We start from the raw sequence: 23,389 nt of genomic DNA on the forward strand, positions 1-23,389 counted from the left end.
TTTATTTTTATTCTCAGTAATAATTGTGTTTCCTTTAGTTTTAACCAAGAAAAATGTTCGGTCCTGATTTGCACGAATAAACAAATTAAAACATTTACCAAACAGCGGTTGCTAACGATGTCAGAAAACGTGACTCCATTTGGATTTTTTCTCAAAATAATACCTATTTTATCGAATAAAAAAATATGTTGACAGTATGAAATAAAATACATAACAACATACGTCCGGTAACTCTTTTCGCAGTACTCGTTTCGAAATTAAAGACTCGGCTACCTACTCGTCCTGAAACATCCCACTCGTACTGTAAAATTTGAGCTACCGGACCGTATTTAGAATAACTTTAATTACCAATTATGTTTTCATCAACACTAACAAGTATTTAAAATAACAAGTAATATTTTGTTGGTATTGTTTATTCATTATAATAATTCCATTTATTTCCCAGAAACTTTTAAACGAAATAAAATCTAATCGACTAGAAATAACGGCAAAGCTGTGTTAGGCTCATCTGGCAACGTTGTAAATTATCTAAATGCTTACTATGAGATTTTTACACATGTTTTTCGTCGCCCTCTATCGAGTGGTAGATTTATTAAATGTATTGTTGCTGTGATTTGGGTTGCCTATGCGCGTGATTGGTGTCCAAGTTTTTTGCCGGCGTTTGACGGCCAAATGTCGGTGCGCCATCTCTTGTTCGCCGGCCTTTGGCCTGTTCGCTCCAAACAATATTTAATCAATGCTTTCGAGAATCAGATATTAAATCTAACGCCTTAGTCCACTCGGCGAACCTGACTACATTTAAATGATTTGTTTTATAAATATATATTTTTCTACTAAGCTAAATGAGAGGATAGTCAGGTTAGAGAACAAAACACGACCCAAGGGGTCATTAAACCCACACAAAAGACGACGACAAACGCTACGACCGTCCCCGACACGTGCCGAACATGACACTACCCGAACTCGGCCGAGGTTAGGTCAACCGAAGACAAGACGATAACACCCGACATGTTCCGAGCACGACACTACTAACCGAGATCAGGTCAACAAAGAACAAGACGATGACGGACCTCAGAGATCAATCGATAAAAAGTAATGGAGCTGCTGGACCAGTTTGACCTCATTTGACCTGGTCTAGAAGCCCCACTATATAACTACTGACAAAGACAAAGGAAGAACAAGGAGCTAAAAAATTAGTAATACTCGTAGTAATGAATAAAATAGGTGCAGTGCGAGATGACTGGTAAACAGGAATAAGAGTGCAAATTCAGAAAAGGACAAATAAATGGGAAAAAAGGATGACAAAAAATATTGTGGAAAAACGGAATGGACGAAAGAAAATAATAAAATAATAAAATACGTTTAGAGGAAAACCGGAAATTACGTTAGAATGAAATAGGATAAAATTCAGACTACGTAAACGACAACAGGTTTGAGGCAGGGATGGATTTTGAGACTGCTACCAATTGCGGAAGTCTCAGCCGAAAGCAAACAAGAATCAAATAGACAAACTAAGCAGTACAAAGTAGGATACTGGGCAATGAAAGGGGTGAAGATCTCAACAATAATAGAGTATACTGCTTATTGCAAAAAACTAAAAAACTTTAAAAGAAAACTTAAGAATAAGTAGTTAATGGAAACTCGGAAAAACTACATGGAAAGTACTTCCTCAAGCAAGAAAGAGATACAAAAGCAAATACAAACAGATGGGAAATATTTGGACATGAAATCGAGGCTATTTTCTTCTGAAAGTTCTGATGATCTTAGATCAGGCGCATGTAGCAATGATTTCCCAAAAAAGAAAGTAGACATTTTTGAGAGATGCCTTGATTGACGGAAACTTTTCTAATGACATTTGCAGAGTCACAAATATTTTGCCTCGAAATTCACATTCATCACAAGAAACTAAACTTCTCTTTGAGTGTTTTGCCCTTTCGACTATATTGATTTTCACCTGATCTGCAACTTTTAACCATGTTTGTGTCAAAATTTGCTCTGTTTGTGATTTCTGAAGGCAAACACTGTTTCTGAGCACCGGTTTAGTATCGCCCTGGTGATTTTAAGTTGTTTGGGTCATTGTGAATTTTTGAACAACTTGCCAGTGCAAATTGTAATCAGGTTGGTTATTACAGTAGGATACAAAGACTGACCCAGCTTTGGATAATAAGAAAAATATTTTTAAAACCGCGTGCAGGTGTGAAGGAGAAGGGAACTATTGAAACTGGGTGTTCAACATAAGTTCTACAAAGGCTTGCCCGTGGCCCTTTAACAAAAACTTCTATTATAACCTTAAACTTTTCGTGAAATGCGAAATTGTTGAATTTGGTTCGACCCACGCCGCTCCACACCACTCAAATAAGAAAATCATTACCGTATTCTTGGCGCGAAAGTTTGTTTTGACGCAATCCTGCGACAATCAATCATGGTGTAATATACAGCGCGCCACATTCGTCGCTATTGATTATTCAATGAACAAACACATTCAACCTGTAACTGACACAAAGTGACTACACAATCGGCGAACATTTCTCATTTGGCAGCTGACATCACTCGGCGCGTTCAAAGCCGTGACAGTATAAGATAAGCTAATGTAGTCCGGATGCGGTGGCTGGAGGTCACTTCCCCCTCGACGCCGCCTCCTTCAAACTAAATATACTCCAAGGGCTGCACTATCAAACACATCTAATTACACTGAGGGTTTCATTAGCACACGCTAAGATTCGCCTCGGAGGCCGCAAGGAACCGCCTAGCATCCGGAAACTGATGCTTAGAAGGATTAAGACCGGGAGGGTTTTTAAAGGCACCACCGACCGCTAAATGATTTTATTAAGGCAATCTGGAGCTCGCCATATACATTTTTTTAAGCACCAGATAATATCGAAGTCGACAACCACAACTGTTATGGCTAGCGCTTCCAAAAATGAACGTATAAGCGAAAACAGGCTGGAGTTTCCTTCCAAATGGCCCTCTACCCCAAATCTAAACGATTTTTGCCTGCTCAACATTTTTAATTAGCCGAGGTGGGTCTGCACCAGCTGGGGAAGGTAAGAATCGCTCCCTTTAACGGCCGGTTATAGCAGTTAGATTGCGGGAAAATAAAAACAAACGAGGACAAAGTTTCGGCTCATGAAATCTCTGCATCATGGTTGTATTACGTCAAACGTGAAATTGGCTGCTAGTTGGCATATTATAAAAGTCAGAATAGAAGAAATTTATCAGTGGCGACTTTAAACTGACAGGCAATTAATGTTGGCAGTAAATAAATGAAGAGATGACATTTGTTTTGCATTGTACGCTATTAGAATTAGTCCGGAAATAACTGCAGCACTGGAATTAAATACCAAATTCCACTTTGAAAATTTCTAACTTCAAGTTTGGTCATAATTGTGCTGTGAACTCGTCGAGTTTACTTGTAATATATCATACTTGGTTGGATACGACGCCAGATGTATGGAAAGTTGATGAAGCAAACATATTTACCGAGCGGAGCTCACGGAGCGAATAAGACGGTGTGTATGCAAACACGGCAAAGCTCGCGGAAGGAGCGATATGTTGTGCACACACATTTGATGAAGCGAAAGAAGTCATCTAAATTAGCACAAAATTCAGGCCACAAAATTATAGGCGAATACAAAATTGTGGCCTATTGTTTTTTCGGTCTAAGTTGGCAGCGTACAAAACCCGGAAACAAGACATTTTATATAGGAGAATTCGCGGCGGCTTAGTCAGTTATCAAAAATTTTACATAAATTGTAATAAAGTTTTTGTCATTCCATAATTAGTAGGTTTGCTTATTTTAAATAAATAAATTTAAAAAAAATAAAATTTTAACATGAATAGAAGCAGAGCGCCTATGAGTTCTAGTACGTACGACGATGACTCATCGTCGGTGACGGCGGCCGGGCGGTGTTCGCTAAAGAAAAGTCTGGAAGCGGAACTTGCGATGGCGATTCCAGAAAGACCTCGATCGCCGAACATTTAGAAGGTAGTATGGGTTTAAATACAGGCCACCTTCGGGAACGATTACTATTCAGTCGAGTCGAGTCCAGCGAATGTTGAGAGAAGCCAGTCAAGCCGGAATTATTTTGTGCGTAATCGCTGTGTAATTAGTCGTGTAAATTCGAGTTACTAAGAAATAGATAACACAGTTTAAGTAAAATGTTGGGGCTATTTAAAAATAGCTTCCATTTTATTATCTGCGCCCACTTAAAGTAGCACCAAGCGTTTTACATCAATTACATTTTTAATATCCTCGTTTTCGTGGGCGTCGGGAATGTTGAATAAAAATCTAATTTAAATTAGAAGATTTTATTAAAAGAATTACAGATCTTAAAACACAAATTACAATAAAATAATTTCAGTCTCAACTCTGCAACAGTCAAGAGTATTATATTTACATAAAACATACACGAGTTTTGTTTAAAAATATATAGGCTGGTCATTTAGCCTCTACATCATATTCAGAAGGAAAAAGCAGGGACGCACGTTAGGATGAAATTATTTACAAAAATCGGAGATGGTTTACTTACACCTATAGCATTAAAACCTACTTACTTATCAAACAAAATACCACTTGCTACTTGATTTTTATTTATTTACATGACACGTGACAGAGGTGGCAACACAGGGCGTTGTTATTTATTACCCGGGACAAACTAACTGGAATGCACATAATACTGAAATATCAATCTTCGACAAAAATAACCGAGAGCAACGATATATTACATTTATATTACAATTTCCCTACCCAGCCGTCGTTTCAGGTGAAAACAATAACAAGAGTGATAAGCCATAGCCAGCTCGACCAAAGCCTCGTTGCTGACGAGAAGAAGAAACTGTCGTGGATATTGTGTTCCTGGCTGGTTTCGCTGGGGTTGCTGCGTAGACGGAGATCTGCGGAAAATATACAGGGTGTGTCAACTACAACATGTTTCCTCTTTAATAAGTGATAACGTGGCGGAGCCTCATCGTGTCGAACTAAATATTTTGTCTTGAATTGTTTCGGGGTTTAAATTGGCTGTACGATGAGACAACACCCGGTAGATCCTAATCTGGCATGGTGCCGCTTTCCACACGTCCTCCTAACGGACCGACTAGCATTTACAAGCAAATAAAAAGCACATAATGCCAAGTGAAACGGTGGAAAGGAGAAGGAAAAACACACATAAATTCGAACGTGTCTCGCACATTTACCTCTTTCTTTTGTTGTTTCAGGTTCAAATATTTCATTGGTGCCGAGGTCTGGGGCCGGTTCCTTCGGTCGGCTGCGTTGTTTTGACGTGTCTACTTAAAAAAGAGGAGTCGTAAGTACGTTTGGTTGAGTTAAGTTGTTACCTTTTTCCAGTGATAAGTTGATCGGAGCGGCTGTGGTGGAAGTTGTGGTTTTCTGGGTGGAAGGTGATGGAATGTCTGCAACGAAAAGTAAAAGAACGGGATTAAGTGACTCCGGGGTATATCTGTATAGTTGGGGCATCAAGAATGCCTGAAATTTAGAGTTGCGCGTGATATAAAGTGGTGTATATTAAAAGTTTCTAAGTTTAAAGTTTAAATCCTAAGCTGGGAGATTAACACAATTAACAATTTGTTAGATGCTGGAAGCTGTTTCCGAGTGGAAGTCTTGAACAAAGTAAACCTTTAAATCTTTAAGGTTATTTGCAATATAGGTGCTTGTTACTTAATCGAGAGGAAAAAACTAAATTTAAGTTAAACAGTTAATTAAGTTTGTGTGTTCGTATGATTGACGCAAACATCACATTTGAGATAACTGAACGTATTAAAACACAGTTGCAGGATGTTAGGTTTCCTGGCAAAACAACAAACAGTGGGAGATATGTATGAAGTACAGTATTAGTTACGTCTAATGTAACTAGAGACACATTTAGCAGTAAAACGAGTCAAATGAGCAGTCTTGGCTTGTCTTACACGATACAAGTGACAAAGTAGATGCTACTGTAACACAGGAATGTCGCCGGATTAAATCTGAAATAACTTTATTGACGTTAACGTCTCTCAGATTTCTAAATATACACAAACTGCACTTTACCTTGTGATACAAAACAATACAAATCGGTTGAGTCCCCACAATAAAATTTTTGTAGCTACATAAAAATATCTAAAACCCCTAGAAGAGTTATCATTAATGTACTAAAGAGAAAAGAAGACTAAGTAGAGTAATATATATGTTTTCTCATTTTCAGCGAAAAGCTCAGTGAAGGGCTTCAGTTTCTCATGGTAATCAGATCTTACTCAGGGACTAGACGAAGACTGCAGAACGTTTTGCTATTTTTGTAGAGCAACTTAATCAAACATTGATCACAAGGGAGAAAAATGACGCCAACGAACAGGCTTTTTCAGCAGAAGCTTTCTGTGGCGGTCTTAGGAGCTTTTTTCAGTATTAAAATGAACTAAAATTACTTGTGTTTTTAACAACGCGTCATTACAGGTCGATTACCTGTGTAGCAAATTTGTGGTGTGTTGTTGTCCTGGAAGTAGAGCTTTTGTGTGCTTAATTATAAAATTCAACATTAACATTAATGTAAATTATTTATGCGTATTTAGGATTATTTTTGTTTTAGTACTGAGAAATATTTAAAACTAAAACATTTGTACAACATAACTGAAAAACTACCGGGGAAAGACGTTCAGACTTTTACATAATTTTCACTTTTAAGTTTTCGATTGCATCTACTGATTGTTTAAAAATAGTGTTTTTCAAAGTCGGGAACAATAAATAATCTGAAAGTGTCAAATTAGGTGATATGGTCTGCGTCGGAGCTAATTAAATTCCTAGAGAAAGCTCGAGCCTGTTTACGATCTATGAGCTGTTGCGCCATCATGCTGAAAATATCCATTCGGTAATTCTTCAGGATCAAGCTGGTCAATAAATTCCTGCAGCATGTTCCGATATTGCTTCAAAATAATGAGGATGAATTGCTTATGATTTTCGGAAAACATTTTTTACAGAAGAAAATTCTGGTTCTGTGCCAAAACACGTGGATAGTTTTCGAAAATTGGAAAAACAATAAGCGAAACGAATTTGCGAAAATGAAAACAAAGCACAATTTACAATAATACTCGAAATTTCTGTTAGATCATTGTTATCAATGTTGGTTAGATTGACTTGTTTAAGTCTTTTCATTTTGAAAAACGTGCCTACGTGGCACGATTTTTTTTTTCATTTGATGAGATCTGTGGATAATTAGGATAGTTATATTAACGCGTCTGTTGCAGAATGCGCTGTCGCCCCGTCCTGTTGGAGATATCCACGTGCAATTCGTCACCTAGCACCTGATTATTAAATGAAAGCAAAATGTTTTCCTATTGGTCATTAAAAAAATACACCAAACCCTTTTTTCTCTCTGAGAACTAGCCAAGTGTCAATCTTTTCGCGGTTTAAAGACATTTTAAAAACCAGATCAAAAAACATCATAGTAGAAATATTAGAATTAATTATTAATATAGAATTAACTCTCAACTAAGCTATAAGAATAGCAACCGGGACAAAAAATAAAGTTTAACTGAAAATTGTAGGAAACAGACGGCTTAAGCACGTGATCGCCATTCTTGCTAGTAGCTATATGATGGGGGAAAATCTGAAATTGCGCACATGCTTGGCAAGTTCGGGTACGATCGCCTCACTTCGGGTTACACCTGACGATGTTCGAGCTTGATTAAAGTGAATTGATTGCAGCCAAACTTGTCAAGTATGTGCATGAATTAAAATTGTTTCGCTAAAATATGGACCAGCACCCTCATCATATAACAACGCAGTAATATGTACCTTAAAAACAAGAAAACAGAATAAGTAAGAAAACTGAATTAGAAAGGAGTAATAATAATAATAATAACATGTAGCACTAAATGAAAATCAACTAAGATAGTATACGAAGCGTAGACAACAAAGAAGAAAGAAAGTACAACAATGAATTTGTGCATACTTAGTTGTTCTCTTGGACCTACGCAAAAAATTGGGTCAACAAATCCCAGTTTTTTGAAAAATAAAAAAAAAAAAATTTGCGAACTGTCATTTATGTTAACCTCTACACATTAAAACAAGTAGAGATAAGTAATACCCGTAACAGTGTAAGAAGCTAAATGGTATCCTATAAATGTGTTTTGACAAGCTCTAAATTGGTTTGGATTCGTCTCCGACATCCAAATTTTTTCTAATAACACCACATATTTTTTTGGAAATCTTATTGAACTTGTTTTTCTGAATTCATTCACGTATCATACTCTGATCACCCATACACCGCCACTGTCAATGATTCGAACACATTATGTTAAGAAACACACTTGCTTATATTTGGTCTGAAGTGCAATTGTCTTTAGAAAACCGATAGGGCCAACTTATGAGTTGAGAAGTTGATGAAACAAGACAGAAGATGCTCCAATATCTAAATTTTTGCAAACACATAATGCACTCTAGAATAACAGTTTATTATTAGCGTAAGGCATCCCGGTGCCAAATATCTTTTTTAAGAATATGAAATATTTCTTGGCTATCCCAACCGTCATTTTTTATAGAAAGTGAAACCTTCTCGGGGGCCCCATATGTCTTTTTGTAAGAATGTGAAACCTTCTCGGAGATCTGAATTGTCTTTTGAAAGATGTAAAACCTTCTCGGGGGAGCCAAATGTCTCTTTTTTAAGAATATGAAACCTCGAGAATCCCACTTGTCATTTTTAAAAATGTGGAACCTTCTCGGATGTCCCAACTGTTTTTTTTTTTAGAATGTGAAACCTTCTCGGGGGTCTCAACTGTCTTTTTTAAAAATTTAAAACCTTCTCGGGGGCACCAAATGTCTTTTTTAAGAATATGAAATCTTTTCGGCTATCCCAACAGTCCTTTTTTATAGAAAGTGAAACCTTTTCGAGGGTCCCCACATGTCTTTTTGTAAGAATGTGAAACCTTCTCGGGGAACTGAATTGTCTTCTCAAAGATGTAAAACCTTCTCGGGGGCGTCAAATATCTTTTTTTTAAGAATATGAAACTTTCTCAGGGATCCCAACTGTCATTTTTAAAAATGTGGAACCATCTCGGGGTCCCCAAATGTCTTTTTTAAGAATATGAAACCTTCTTGGGGATCCCAACCGTCTTTCTTTATTGAATGTGAAATCTTCTCGGGGGTCTCAACTGTCAGTTTTAAAAATTTAGAAACTCCTCGGGGGCGCCAAATGTCTTTTTTAAGAACATGAAATCTTGTCAGGTATCTCAACTGTCATTTTTTATAGAATGTGAAACTTCTCGTGGGCCCTAAATGTCTTTAGAATGTGAAACCTCCTCGGGGATCCCAACTGCCTTTTTTAAAAATATAAAACCTTCCCCGGAGCCCCAAATGTTTTTTTTTAAGAATATGAAACCTTCTCAGAGATCCCAATTGCCATTTTTAAAAATGTTAAAACTTCTCGGGGTCGCCAATGTCTTTTTTAAGAATATGACACCTTCTAAGGTGTTTCAACTGTGTTTTTTATTGAATGTGAAAACTTCTCGGGGGACCCACATGACTTTTTGTAAGAATGTGAAACCTTCTCGGAGATCTGAATTGTCCTTTGAAAGATGTAAAACCTCGGGGGCGCCAAATATCTTTTTTATAAGAATATGAAACCTTCTCAGGGCTCCGAACTGTCTCTTTTAAATATATAAAACCTTCCCCGGAGCCCCAAATTTTTTTTTTTGTAACAATGTGAAACCTTCTTGGGGGTCCCAACTGTTTTTTTAAAGATGTAAAACCTTCTCGGGGGAGCCAAATGTCTCTTTTTTAAGAATATGAAACCTCGAGAATCCCACTTGTCATTTTTAAAAATGTGGAACCTTCTCGGGTGTCCCAACTGTTTTTTTTTTAGAATGTGAAACATTCTCGGGGGTCTCAACTGTCTTTTTTAAAAATTTAAAACCTTCTCGGGGGCACCAAATGTCTTTTTTAAGAATATGAAATCTTTTCGGCTATCCCAACAGTCCTTTTTTATAGAAAGTGAAACCTTCTCGGGGGCCCCACATGTCTTTTGTAAGAATGTGAAACCTTCTCGGGGATCTGAATTGTCTTTTCAAAGATGTAAAACCTTCTCGGGGGAGCCAAATATCTTTTTTAAGAATATGAAATATTTCTTGGCTATCCCAACTGTCATTTCTTATAGAAAGTGAAACCTTCTCGGGGGCCCCACATGTCTCTTTGTAAGATTGTGAAACCTTCTCGGAGATCTGAATTGTTTTTTGAAAGATGTAAAGCCTTGGGGGCGCCAAATATCTTTTTTTTTTTAATATGAAACCTTCTCAGGGATCCCAACTGTCTCCTTTAAAAATATGAAACCTTCCCCGGAGCCCCAATTTTTTTTTTTTGTAAGAGTGTGAAACCTTCTTGGGGTCCCAACTGTTTTTTTAAAGATGTAAAACCTTCTCGTGGGAGCCAAATGTTTCTTTTTTAAGAATATGAAACCTCGAGAATTCCACTTGTCATTTTTAAAAATGTGAAACCTTCTCGGGTGTCCCAACTGTTTTTTTTTAGAATGTGAAACCTTCTCGGGGGTCTCAACTGTCTTTTTTAAAAATTTAAAACCTTCTCGGGGGCAGCAAATGTCTTTTTTAAGAATATGAAATCTTTTCGGCTATCACAACTGTCCTTTTTTATAGAAAGTGAAACCTTCTTGGGGGCCCCACATGTCTTTTTGTAAGAATGTGAAACCTTCTCGGGGATTTGAATTGTCTTTTCAAAGATGTAAAACCTTCTCGGGGGCGCCAAATATCTTTTTTTTAAGAATATGAAACTTTCTCAGGGATCCCAACTGTCATTTTTAAAAATGTGGAACCATCTCGGGGTCGCCAAATGTCTTTTTTAAGAATATGAAACCTTCTAGGGGATCCCAACCGTCTTTCTTTATAGAATGTGAAATCTTCTCGGGGGTCCCAACCGTCTTTTTTAAAAATTTAAAACCTTCTCGGGGGCACCAAATGTCTTTTTTAAGAATATGAAATCTTTTCAGCTATCCCAACAGTCCTTTTTTATAGAAAGTGAAACCTTTTCGAGGGGCCCCACATGTCTTTTTGTAAGAATGTGAAACCTTCTCGGGGATTTGAATTGTCTTTTCAAAGATGTAAAACCTTCTCGGGGGCGCCAAATATCTTTTTTTAAGAATATGAAACTTTCTCAGGGATCCCAACTGTCATTTTTAAAAATGTGGAACCATCTCGGGGTCGCCAAATGTCTTTTTTAAGAATATGAAACCTTCTAGGGGATCCCAACCGTCTTTCTTTATAGAATGTGAAATCTTCTCGGGGGTCCCGACCGTCTTTTTTAAAAATTTAAAACCTTCTCGTGGGCGCCAAATGTCCTTTTTAAGAACATGAAACCTTGTCAGGTATCTCAACTGTCATTTTTTATAGAATGTGAAACCTTCTCGTGGGCCCTAAATGTCCTTTTGTAAGAATGTGAAACCTTCTCGGGGATCCCAACTGCCTCTTTTAAAAATATAAAACCTTCTCCGGAGCCCAAAATGTTTTTTTTTAAGAATGTGAAACCTTCTCGTGGATCCCAACTGTCTGTTTTAAAAATATAAAACCTTCCCTGGAGCCCCAAATGTTATTTTTTTGTAAGAATGTGAAACCTCCTTGGGGGTCCCAACTGTTTTTTTAAAGATGTAAAACCTTCTCGGGGGAGCCAAATGTCTCTTTTTTAAGAATATGAAACCTTCTCGAGAATGCCACATGTCATTTGTAAAAATGTGGAACCTTCTCGGGTGTCCCAACTGTTTTTTTTTAGAATGTGAAACCTTCTTGGATCTCCCAACTGTCTTTCTTAAAAATTTAAAACCTTCTCGGGGGCACCAAATGTCTTTTTTAAGAATATGAAACCTTCTCGGGTATCTCGATTGTCACTTTTTATAGAATGTGAAACCTTCTCTGTGGGCCTAAATGTTTTTTTGTAAGAATGTGAAACCTTCTCGGGGATCCCATCTGTGTTTTTTGAAAATGTAAAACTTTCTCGGAAGCCCCAAAGGTTTTTTTTGTAAAAATGTGAAACCTTTTCGGGGGTCTCAATTGTCTTTTTTTTAGAATGTGATACTTTCTCGGGGACCCCATATGTCTTTTTTTTTGTAAGAATGTGAAACCTTCTCGGGGGTCCTAACTGTCGACTAATCTTTTCAACTGGTTATGGGTGCATTACGGACCACCTACCAAGATAAGAATATCAATAATTTTTTATTTGTATTTTAAAAATATTAAAAAAAAACATGTTATTGGCCAGAAATATATCGGTCAGAAATAATGAAAATTCTTAATAGAGCGCAAATTGATTTCTTAAGCATCGCCTAACCTGCCTCAAGACAAATTAGTACAGACGACAGACGGAAACGGGAGACCATTTTTTTCGTATTCTGGGGATCGCGAAACGTCGAGAAAAAAAGATAAGTGGAAAGAGAGAATAAGCGTGTTTACTATGAAAAAGCAGAAAAAGATAATGGTTTCATATTCCTCTCTAATTTGATATTTTTTCTATCGATTTAGCTCACCGAGATTACCAATTTTTAATACAATTTGTTTTCTCTGAATTATCTAAATGTTGTTTAGTAGGACATTCATTTGATAAAAAGTTTCAGTGGATTGGATATTTTATATTTACTTTGATCTGCTACATTTAATTACGACCTACCTTGTTCGTACTATCCCACAAAGCGGAATTGTCTGGTAGTAAAAAATTGTCAACAGGTATAAATTTCGATCGATACAGTAACCACTTTAAACCAAGACTTTTTCCGCTCGTAAAAAAATCTCCAACAAGCCCGAAGACACATCGCACATCTGACCCAGAATTGGAAATAGTTGCGACCCGGTCCTTGTGGCACTCTCCGAGATGATTAATCGTGACTCCTCTTTACAAAAAGCCCCCCTCGTTAATTGTGCGTTTATGTCGTCCAGTGCCGTTTCCTTTCATAATTGCGAAACGGACATCGAGGCCTTTCCGTTGCCATTTCTTTTTTATTTCGGAACACCCCACGTTCCTTTCAAGTCAGGTATGGTTCGCCATCAATCTGATAAAGCGACTCATAGAAATCGAATGTACGATTTAGTAGGTCTGCATTGTGTGCCGACTCCCGCGTCTGTCATCCAAGAGTGGTGAAAAGAGGGTGTCGAGGGCAAAGAGAAGACTTTTCCACATGTCAGGTGCATGCACATCGTCTTATCAGACGCATGAATTATCATTGTACGAATTCTCGTACGCCGAGACGATCAGCAGATGATGTTTGAACGGGGCTTTCGCACGTGGATCACAGGATTTGCCGCCTTCGGATGTGCTTGAAGAGAAACTTGCGTGTGACGGGCAACGAATGGGGGATTTACTCACGGTTTTGTCTCTCGTGTTTAATATTAATTTGTAATTTAGCTTTTAAGCTCCAATTACCTACATCAACAAACATCGTCGAGGCATCCCGACAAACAATAATTTCTCGGGGAAATGTAGAATGTGAAAGATCGTCTAATTAATTGGCTTTGTTTGGATACGGTATTATTTCGTGCAATGTTTTTCGCGTTACGAGACAATTATATAAATTGTCATAAAGTAGGCCGTGCTTGAGTACCTGCAGGAAAATGCCAGCAAATCAAAAACATCTTGATTGTGAAGCTTAAAATTTTCTAATTAGCGGCACGTTTCTCGTAATTGTATTATTTATGGAACGCGCGCTGCCAGTCAAATTATTTACAGCATGGGGGGAGTTAACTGAAGACAAACAGGGTGAGATATGATACTTTAAACACATGCTGAAATCAGTCAATTAATACTTTTGAGCCCCAGTACCTAACTTAATCCGGGAATCAGGCTCAAAATGGTCTTAGTAGGAGAAAACATACAGATCAACTTTTAATAATTTTATATTTTACATTAATTAACCTTGAATTAGTTGACTGATAAAACTAAAAGTTTCACCAAATGTGAACTAAATCGAACCAAATAAATGATTAAAATAGCAGGCCTAAAACTTGTGAAATAAAAAATGTATTCAATAATGTGTGGACCCACCGTGATTTCTAATGCACTCATTTATTGGGAGAGGCATGCTTGAAAGAAGGTATTTTATGGTGTTCTGTGGGATCTCATCCCAAGCTTCTTAAAGTCGCATACGGAGGTCATTTAAATAATTCGGGGGATGCTGCAAGTTACCGAGACTTGTGCCCATGATATCCCACACATGTTCGATTGGTGACAAATCTGGTGAACGAGCAGGCCAGGGGAGAACTTCGACGTTATGTCGACAGAAGTTCCCCAGTTAATTTCATTAGATAAACTACAAAATGTGATTTTGATATCGAGACTACTATAATTTAATATAAAAAAAAACTAAAAATTTTCAAACTCTTTCAAAAGCAAAATATCGGGAGTTTCCACGAATTTACCATTCAAGTATTTTCATTTTTCAAAAATGAAACATCAGAGGTTCCCAAAATTCTTTCAAATTTTTTGAACAACAAGAGGGTAGGGGTCAAAGAGATTTTTTCAAATTATGTCAAAAAGAAAACACCAGGGTCCCCAAGAGTCCTTCAGTTAAAAAAAAAGCATCAAGAGGTTCCACGATTCTTTCAGACTCTTAAAGACTTCAACACAAGTGGCCCAGTGGTTTATTTTAAATTAAGAAAGACATTAAGGACCTCTAAGATTCTTGAATTTTTTTTCAAAAACAAAACAGCCCCCTGGGTCCTTTTTGAGGGCTCCAAGATTCTTCCATGTTTCAAAAAAGACGAGCAACTACCAACATTCTTTTACATTCTTTAAAAGAAGATACTGTGCTTCCTCAAGAGTCTGTCAAACTTTTTCGAAAATAAAACTTCTGTGATCAAGGAGATTTTTCCAAATTCTTCAAAAAATTAGACACTAGGGGCTTCAAGATTCTTCCAGTTAAAAAGACGCTAAGGGATCCACAATTTTGGTTTAAATGCGTTCAAAAATAAAATAGAAATGTTTTCAAATTGTTGAAAAATGAGACATTAGAGAGGGAATCAAGGTTTTTTCATTTCTTTTAAAGGGCCTAAGATTGCCCAATTTTTAAACTGAAACACGAAGGGCTTCCAAGATTCTTACAAATCCTTTAATAAAGACATTAAAAGCTCCCAAAATTTTTGTAGATTCTTTCAAACCAAAACCTCAGGGATACACGGGATTTTTTCAAATTCTTTCAAAAATAAGAAGCCATGAATTTAAGATTTTTTCAATTTTTTAAACAAATACTACTAAGGCCTTGAATATGTTTTTACATTTAGAAAACAGTCTTTAAAGCCAGCCAAGATCTTTTCAAACTCGTTTACAAACAAAACACTAGGAGTTCCAAGGGTCTTTTCAAATTCTTGGAAAAATAAAACACAAGGTGCTTCCAAGATTCTTTCACATTAAAAAAAATATTACGAGCATCTCGTCACATTATTTCAGTTTCCTAAATAAAAAAGAATCTCAAGGGGGCCCTAAGATTCTTTAAAACTTTTTCAAAAACACCAGAGTTAATGAGAATTTTTCAAAGTGTATGGATGGTTAAGATCTTTTCATTTCTTTTAAAGACCCCTCCAGATTGGTTCAAACTCTTTAAAAATTAAAGCCTCAGGGTGCTCAGCAATTTTTTCAAAATACATTTTTTAAAAGAGGCTTCAAAGATTCTTTCACATTCTTTCAAAACAAAACCCGAGGGAATTTGGACATTCTTTCAAATTCTTTCAAAAATAGAAGATCAGGAACCTAAGATTTTTCCAATTTCTTTAGAAACAGCCACTATAGTCTCTAACATGTTTTTACATTTAGAAAACAGTAATAAAGGGCGACCAAGATCTTTTCAATTTCTTTCTAAAATAAAACACCAAAAACCGCCAGGGTCTTTTCAAATTCTTTGAAAGATAAAACACATGAACAAGATTCTTTCACATTCTTTCAAAATCAAAACACTGGGGACTTAGAAGATTCTTCTAGATTAAAAAAAATATTAGAGTTTTAAAATGGCTTTAAACTCTTTCAAAAACAAAATACAATTTCCAATTCTTTAATAAATAAAACACCAGGTACCTCCAAAATTCTTTCAAACAGCTCCCAAAATTCTTTCATATTCTTAAAAAAGAAGACACTACGCTTTCCCAGGCTTGTTTAAAACTTTCTCAACAGCAAAACACCAGTGGTTGACGAGATTTTTCCAACTTCTTTAAAAAAATAGAACTCCAAGGGGCCAAGTTCTACCAGATAAAAAAAGACACCAAGAGGTCTGCAAGATTGGTTCAAACTCTTTCAAAAATAAAGCATCAATGGTCTCAGAGATTTTTCAAATTGTTGCAAAAATAATACATTGGCAGCGCCTAAGATTTTTTAATTTCTTTAAAAGAACCTGAGAGTCCTCAAAATTGGTTCAAACTGTTTAAAAATGAAAGCAATAGGGAGTCCAGAGTTTTCGTCAAATTATATATTTTTAAAAATAAAACACAAAATTTTCCAAGAATCTTTCACATTTTTTAATAAAAACAATAACAGCTCCCAAAATTCTTTCAGATTCGTTCAGACCAAAATTCAGGGATCCAAGATTCTGTCAATTAAAAAAAAAGCCCACAGGGTCTTTTTCAAATGTTTAAAAAAATAAAACACCAAGGCCCTCAATTTTTTTTGAGTTGTTTTGCAAAAAGCACGAAGAATTAATTCTTTCATATTTTTTAAAGAAAGGCACTATCAGCAAAAAAAACTCTTTTAAATTATTTCGAAAATAAAGCACCAGGATCCCCAAGATTCGTCCACACTCTTTCAGAATCATAACACAGGAAACCCAGAAGATTTTTCCAAATTAAAAAAATACACTAGGGGCCCCTAAATTTTTTGAAACTCTTTAAAAACAAAACACCAACAGCCTCCAGGATGTTTTCCAAATCTTTGGAAAGTAAAACCTCTAAGATAAGTAGCTCCAAAATTCTTACATAATCTTAAAAAAGAAGACACTAGGTTCGCTCAAGATTGTTCCAAACTTTTTTCAAAAACAAAATATATAGCAGTGGTTGACGAGGTTGTTTCAAGTTCTTCAAAAAATAAAACTCTAGCTCGCTAAAATTCTTTCAGTTAAAAAACACTAAGTGGTCTCAAGATTCTTTCAAAAACACAACACCAAGAGCCACCAGTCTCAAATTTCTTCAGTTTAAAAAAAGGGATCGAGAGTGCCGTAAGATTGGTTCAAAATTTCCAAAATTAAAGCACTAAGAGTGTCAGAGATTTTTTCAAAGTGTTGCAAAAATCAGTCAGCAGCCCCCAAATGTGTGTAATTTTTTTAAAAATACTTAGGTGTTCTCAAGATTGCTTCAAATTTTTCAAAAATGCCAGGAACTGCAGACATTTTTTGAAATTACATATTTCCGAAAACGGAAGACGAGGACCTTCCAAGATTCTTTCACATTTTTTGAATAAGATACATCCTCTGAACTTGCTTTTTCCAGATTCTTTCGAAAACAAAACTCCCGGAATCCAAGATTCTTTCAATTTCTTAAAAACATAGTGTAGTACTTTCAAAAAAGGATCAGCAACTTCCAAACTTCTTTCAAAGTTTTTTTAATAAAACATCCGGATTTCTAACGTTATTTCAGTTTTTTTACGAAATATGGGAAGGGAAACCAAAATTCTTTCACATTCATTCAAAATCGAAATGCTGGAAATCCAGGAGATTCTTCCAAATTAAAAAAAAAATAACACTAGAGACCTTAAAAATTATTTTAAACTCTTTGAAAAGCAGACACCAAGAGTCCTCAGGACCTTTTCCAATTCTTCAAAAAAAACACCAGGGGCTTCCAAAATTCTTTCATATACTAGGCTATCCCAAGATTGCTTCAAATTTTTCAAGAACAAAATCCAGTGGATAACAACATTTTTTCAAGTTGTTTAAAAAGTAAAACACCAGAGACCCAAGATTCTACCAGTTAAAATAAGACAACAAGGGGTCCGCAAGATTGGTTCAAACTCTTCCAAAAATAAAGCACCAGAGATTTTTTTCAAATTGTTGCAAAAATAAGACACTAGCAGCGCTTAAGATTTTTAATTTCCTTTTTAAAGAGCCTGAGGGTCCTCAAAATTGGTTCAAACTCTCTAAAAATGAAAGCAATAGAGAGTCCAGAGTTTTTGTCAAATTATATATTTTTAAAAATAAAACACAAAATTTTCCAAGAATCTTTCGCATTTTTTAATAAAGACAGTAACAGTTCCGAAAATTCTTTCAAATTCGTTCAGACCAAAACTCAGGGATCCAAGATTCTGTCAATTTGAAAAAAGCCCACAGAGTCTTTTTCAAACATTTCAAAAATAAGACACCAAGGCCCTCAAGATTCTTTGAGGTTCTTTACTAGCAGCATGAGGAATTTTTTCATATCCTTTGAAAATCAGCTACGAAAATTTTTTCAGATTCTTTCAAAGACAAAACACTTCTTAATGTCTCCGAGAATTCTTCCAAATTAGATATTTCGAAAATAAAGCATCAAGGTCTACAAAATTTTTCTCCAGTCTTTCAAAATCAAATCACAGGAAATCCAGAAAATTTTTCCAAATTAAAAAAAGACACCAGGGGCCTCTAAATTTTTTTAAACTTTTTAAAAAGAAAATACCAACAGCCTCCAGGATGTTTTCCAAATATTTGAAAAATAAAACACAGAAACTAATTTCACTTACTTCAAGTAGTAGCTCCCAAAATTTTTTTTAAAAACAAAGTAGCAGTGGTTGACGAAGTTTCAAAAACAAAATATATATATAGTCCACCAATATCAAAATTCTTTCAAAAACACCACACCAAGATCCTCCCGGGTCTTTTCAAATTCTTTGAGAAAATCACCAGGGACATCCAAGACAATTTCACATTTTTTAAAAAGACAATCGGCTTCCAAAATTTTCCCAAGGTTCTTTTAAACTTTTACAAAAACAAAACATCATAATCATCATCAACATAAGCACAAGGACCCCCAAAGATTTTTTCAGTTTTTTTACAAAACACATGAAGATTCTTTTGCACTCTATAAAAACAAAACACAGGCGACCTAGAAGATTTTTATAAATTAAAGCAAGGCACTAGATTGTTTCAAACTTTTTAAAAAACTGAACAACAAGATAAATGAGGTTTTTTCGAATCGTTAAAAAATAGAGTACAAGAGGTCTCAAGATTCTTTCAGTTAAAAAAAAAACCTTGGGAGTTCCGTAAGATTGGTTCAAAATTTCCAAAATTAAAGCACCAATCAGGCAGCAGCCCCCAAATGTCTGTAATTTTTTTAAAGTCACTAAGGGTCATGATTGCTTCAAATTTTTCAAAAATGCCAGGTACTGCAGACATTTTTTGAAATTACATATTTTAGAAAACGGAAGACGAGGTCCTTCCAAGGTCCTTTCACATTTTTTAGATAAGACACCAACTTGCTTCTTTCAGATTCTTTCGAAAAGAAAAGTCCAAGGATTTCCGAGATTTTTCTAAAGTAAGAATTCAAGATTCTTTCAATTTCTTCAAAAAAAAAGAAAAAAAACGCTGGGAGCTTTTTTTTCACACTAGGAACCGCCAAGATCTTTTCAAACTTTTCAAAAGCTACACCAGGAATCATCGAAATTTTTTAAAATGTTTCCAAAAATGAAATACCATGAACTTCCAAGATTCTTTTAAACAATGACGTCATTAAGTTTCTTTTAATTGTTGTTCTGTAATCATTACAGTAATGTTAATAAATTCTTAAACTTCAAGAAGATCTTATCCTAGATTTTAAGACAGACTGTAAACTTTGGATTTTTTGCGATAACTTGCATACTTAAGCTCTGAAGGTATAAATTCAGTTTTTCAAAGACCGGTTTAAAAAGGCAATTATATTTTTCATGGACCAGGACGAAAAACTGAAACTTTACAGTAAAAAGCATTTTCATTATATGAATGGGGAAACTTAATGTTACTGAAGCCACTTAAAATTTTATCGGTGATGTAAGCGAGTTGTAGGTATAAATTTTAACCAGTCAAGACGACACTATCTTGAGATTCAAACTAAATGATGTGACGCTTTAGGATATGTTATCTAATTAATTGAATATGTGTGTTGTAAGTATGCATTTATGAGTGCACTAAAAAAAAATATCATAACGTGATGAAATGTACTTATTTTCTTGGAATGAAATATTAATTTTTTCCTAATTTTAGATGTTCACAGAATATATTAACTTTGAGTTAATATTTGCTGGCATTTATATTTATATAGTTCTTTCGCTTTGCAATATGAAATATATGCCTCAAGTAGGGCGGAAGTTCATAGACAAATAAATCAAACGCTCCGGAATAGTATAATCGAAAAAACGAAATTTATTTGGTCAGTTCCGCTTTTAATTGTAAGAAACAAAGAAAGTAGATCAAAACTGAATTGAAAAGTGGAGATTTATAGCCGACTGGAGGTTCGTAAGTATAAACAAATTGAAATACTAAACTCATTGCCGGATTGTATGCATTTATACTAGGGATACTACAGAATAGAACTTCTACAAAAGTCTTCGTTAGAAGTTGAATTAGAAAATGTTAATTCCTAATGATATGATATACCAAACAGCTGGTTGCTTTCAAGTCTTCTGATAACCTGTTGGTTGTTAAAACGAGCGCTATTGGAACTACCGATGCTACTGTATTCAAATTTCCGTTCGGATAATTATTTTGCTTTAAAAGCGGATGCGTCAGGTTATGCTCTCGGAGTAGCTATTTAAAATAGTAATAACAACCGAGTCGATCCTTTAATAAAAAACACACTAATAAATGAACGATTATCAAGAATAAAAAGTGTAGAATTTTGAACAAAATAATAAAATAAATTAAAGATGAGAGGAGGAAATTTATGATTCGTTATTAATAACGTAGAACTATCATTTACTGGTTATGGTTGCGAAAAGATGTAAAGATATATGTATTTTGGTACAAATATGGAACTAACGATGATTACTCCTAATAATATATAATGACTAGATCTAATCATCGTAGGCCGTGATCAACGTTCCAAGTTTTTTGATAGTAGATTCAGAAAATAGTCAATATATTTTAACTACACGGTGAGATTTAACGAAATTTGTTGAAAGTTAACTATCTTTTGATTTAATTAGTGGAGACGGGTATAGCGTTGAATATGTAGCAGGTGTTAATGGCTTAAAAAATGCAAAAATTTAGAGTATAAAGTGCATTTATAGATGGAAATGAATCTCGTTTATTTAGAATACTTGTGTGCTCTCCTTTAATTTAAACCAACGACCAAGTGACAACAACACCCGCAGCTGTTATTTCATTTAAATACGATATTGTCAGTGAAAAGATAAAACAGTGAATAGATACAAGAAATAGGTTACAGTGACGTTGTCTCCACGTTGTATGAAATCAAACAATACCAATTAAAAGTACGAAGTACGAGCAGGTATTCAGTGAGATATAATAGAATTTATTGAACTGGAAAAGACAAGTGGAATTACAAGGTGGCTCTTGGCTCATTTTCTTGTTTGAGTTCTGCATCTAAAGATGCTTCCTCTTTCTTAATTATAACTGCAGGGGACGCACAATCTCTCCCCCATTAATGTAAAAAACCAGCATGAAAGCTTCCATTTCCATAGATTAAACGGATAGAAGTCACCCTCACAACATGGCATTTGTACACTATTATGGTGGAAATGAAAACAAAATTAATGAATTCGAGGGCCACCCTTTTCATGATTTTCCATTAGGACACGGGACTGCAAATGATAGAAGAAAAATATAATTGACAGCACTTGGAGCGAATCGAATGGCTCCTCTTGAAATTTCAACAGTCGCATTAGTCGCTTCGATAGAAAATATTTTTTACTTTAGGAGGATGGCTTTGCTTGAATGAAACTTCTGCTACTACGGGTCTTAAGAGGGAAAATTCTCGAGGATTTTTCATTTTATTAGAGCTTAGAACTGATTATCCCGGTGACTTGCTGTACATAATATAATACATCGGGCTGGCCCGGTTTCCAGATTCCCCGCTGATAATAGTGAAATCTCCCATTCCCACTAACGTAAAAGCGTTTAGGGGAAACGAGATTGGCGTTTTTCCCAGGGAGCTAAACAATACCTACGAATGACTGAATTATGAAAAGCCTTTATGTTGTTTGGGAAACATAAACGTTCGATATAAAAAAAGTGCGAAAACCCGGGCCGGGCGTTGCAATTTCAATCGTAAAATGAGGTCTTCGAAGCAGCAGCGGAACCGCGATATCCCATTATTACTATTACTATTATTATTTTCATCGTGTTTCGGGCACGAAAATCGTAAAATGTTGTAAATATGTTATGATAAAAGTCTTACGAGATTTAGAAAGATAAAAACGAGCATGAGCACAGAAATTATACTTACGATAAAGCTTTATGGTGCCGTCTGTTTCTCCGAGCGAGTTTTTTGCCACACATTTATATGATCCATAATCGGCGAAGCTCACAGATCGAATGGTCAGCTTCATGTGCACCTTGTAGGCGTTATCGACTAATACGGGTTCGTATTTCGCCCCTGCAACGAGAAAATTCCCATTAGGGCCGCTTGATACGGTGGATGGGTTATGTAGCAAAACCGTAAAAAATATTGCGGTTTCGCCCTTAAATCAAATGAAAATTGTACAAAGTTGTAAAGTTTGATAAATAGATTACGCTAGACACATTCTTAATATATGATCAAAGTTGCGCTAAGCCTCTCTTATCAAAGTTGTGTTATTTATGGTGGGCTAGCTGCTCACATGCAGCGTAAATGAATATTGTTAAGTGGTCGGTGTATCGTCAGAAGTTTTAAGGACCCTCCTAAGCTGCTGCCATGATTGCTTCCAAAGATTGGCCGACGAACGTTCTGTGAATGTTCGATGTGTCATGAAATTTCCGACCATTCTTGAACCGCCTCGCATGAATTGTTCATTAACGACGTTGTTGTACAATCGTTTGAAATATTCATAGCAGCGACTCGCTTCCAAATTCCTTCACATTTGCCGGGTAATGGGAAGCGATAGTGGGACGAGAGTGTCATTGCCAATAGATGTCATATTTTTTCGGACGAAATAGACGCGACACTAAATTTAAACCACATTTTTATATATATATACTGCCATAATTGATTTTATCAAGCAACACGTTTTTTTAAGAGCGAAAACGCTTTTCAAATACGTAGTGTGTTTCAGACATTTACATATGGAAATTAAATTAGTTTGTACAAAATCTACAAAAACATTTTCAGGAACACGACAAAATTGATTTTAACATCCGGTTTCAGTGAATATAACTTTGGTTTCCAATGCAAGTTTTTTTAAAAGCTTTTAGCCCACCATAATGTGAATTTTATGACATTTTAAATGCATAACCAACATGCGTGTTTTTAAAATTCAAAAGCCTGTGTTAAAGGCACATGAAAT

The 23,389-nt window shown here is 35.6% G+C and overlaps 1 protein-coding gene across 1 annotated transcript in view; it reads right to left on the reverse strand.

Annotated features, from left to right (window-relative positions):
- Positions 1–4,292: 4,292 nt before the first annotated feature.
- LOC135128992 (neurotrimin-like) overlaps positions 4,293–23,389 on the reverse strand; it is a 353,567-nt gene continuing 334,470 nt past the window's right edge. The window contains exons 7-10 of the mRNA XM_064056075.1: positions 22,354–22,503; positions 5,335–5,409; positions 5,194–5,283; positions 4,293–4,893 (exon numbers count right to left, since the gene is read on the reverse strand). Coding sequence (XP_063912145.1) covers positions 4,760–4,893; positions 5,194–5,283; positions 5,335–5,409; positions 22,354–22,503 — 449 coding nt within the window. The 3' untranslated portion in view covers positions 4,293–4,759. The remainder of the gene's footprint in view (positions 4,894–5,193; positions 5,284–5,334; positions 5,410–22,353; positions 22,504–23,389) is intronic.

This window comes from Zophobas morio, unplaced genomic scaffold (assembly GCF_036711695.1).
Source record: "Zophobas morio isolate AGI-343-1 ecotype UQ-CSIRO unplaced genomic scaffold, CSIRO_AGI_Zmor_V1 ptg000014l, whole genome shotgun sequence".
Taxonomy (NCBI): domain Eukaryota; kingdom Metazoa; phylum Arthropoda; class Insecta; order Coleoptera; family Tenebrionidae; genus Zophobas; species Zophobas morio.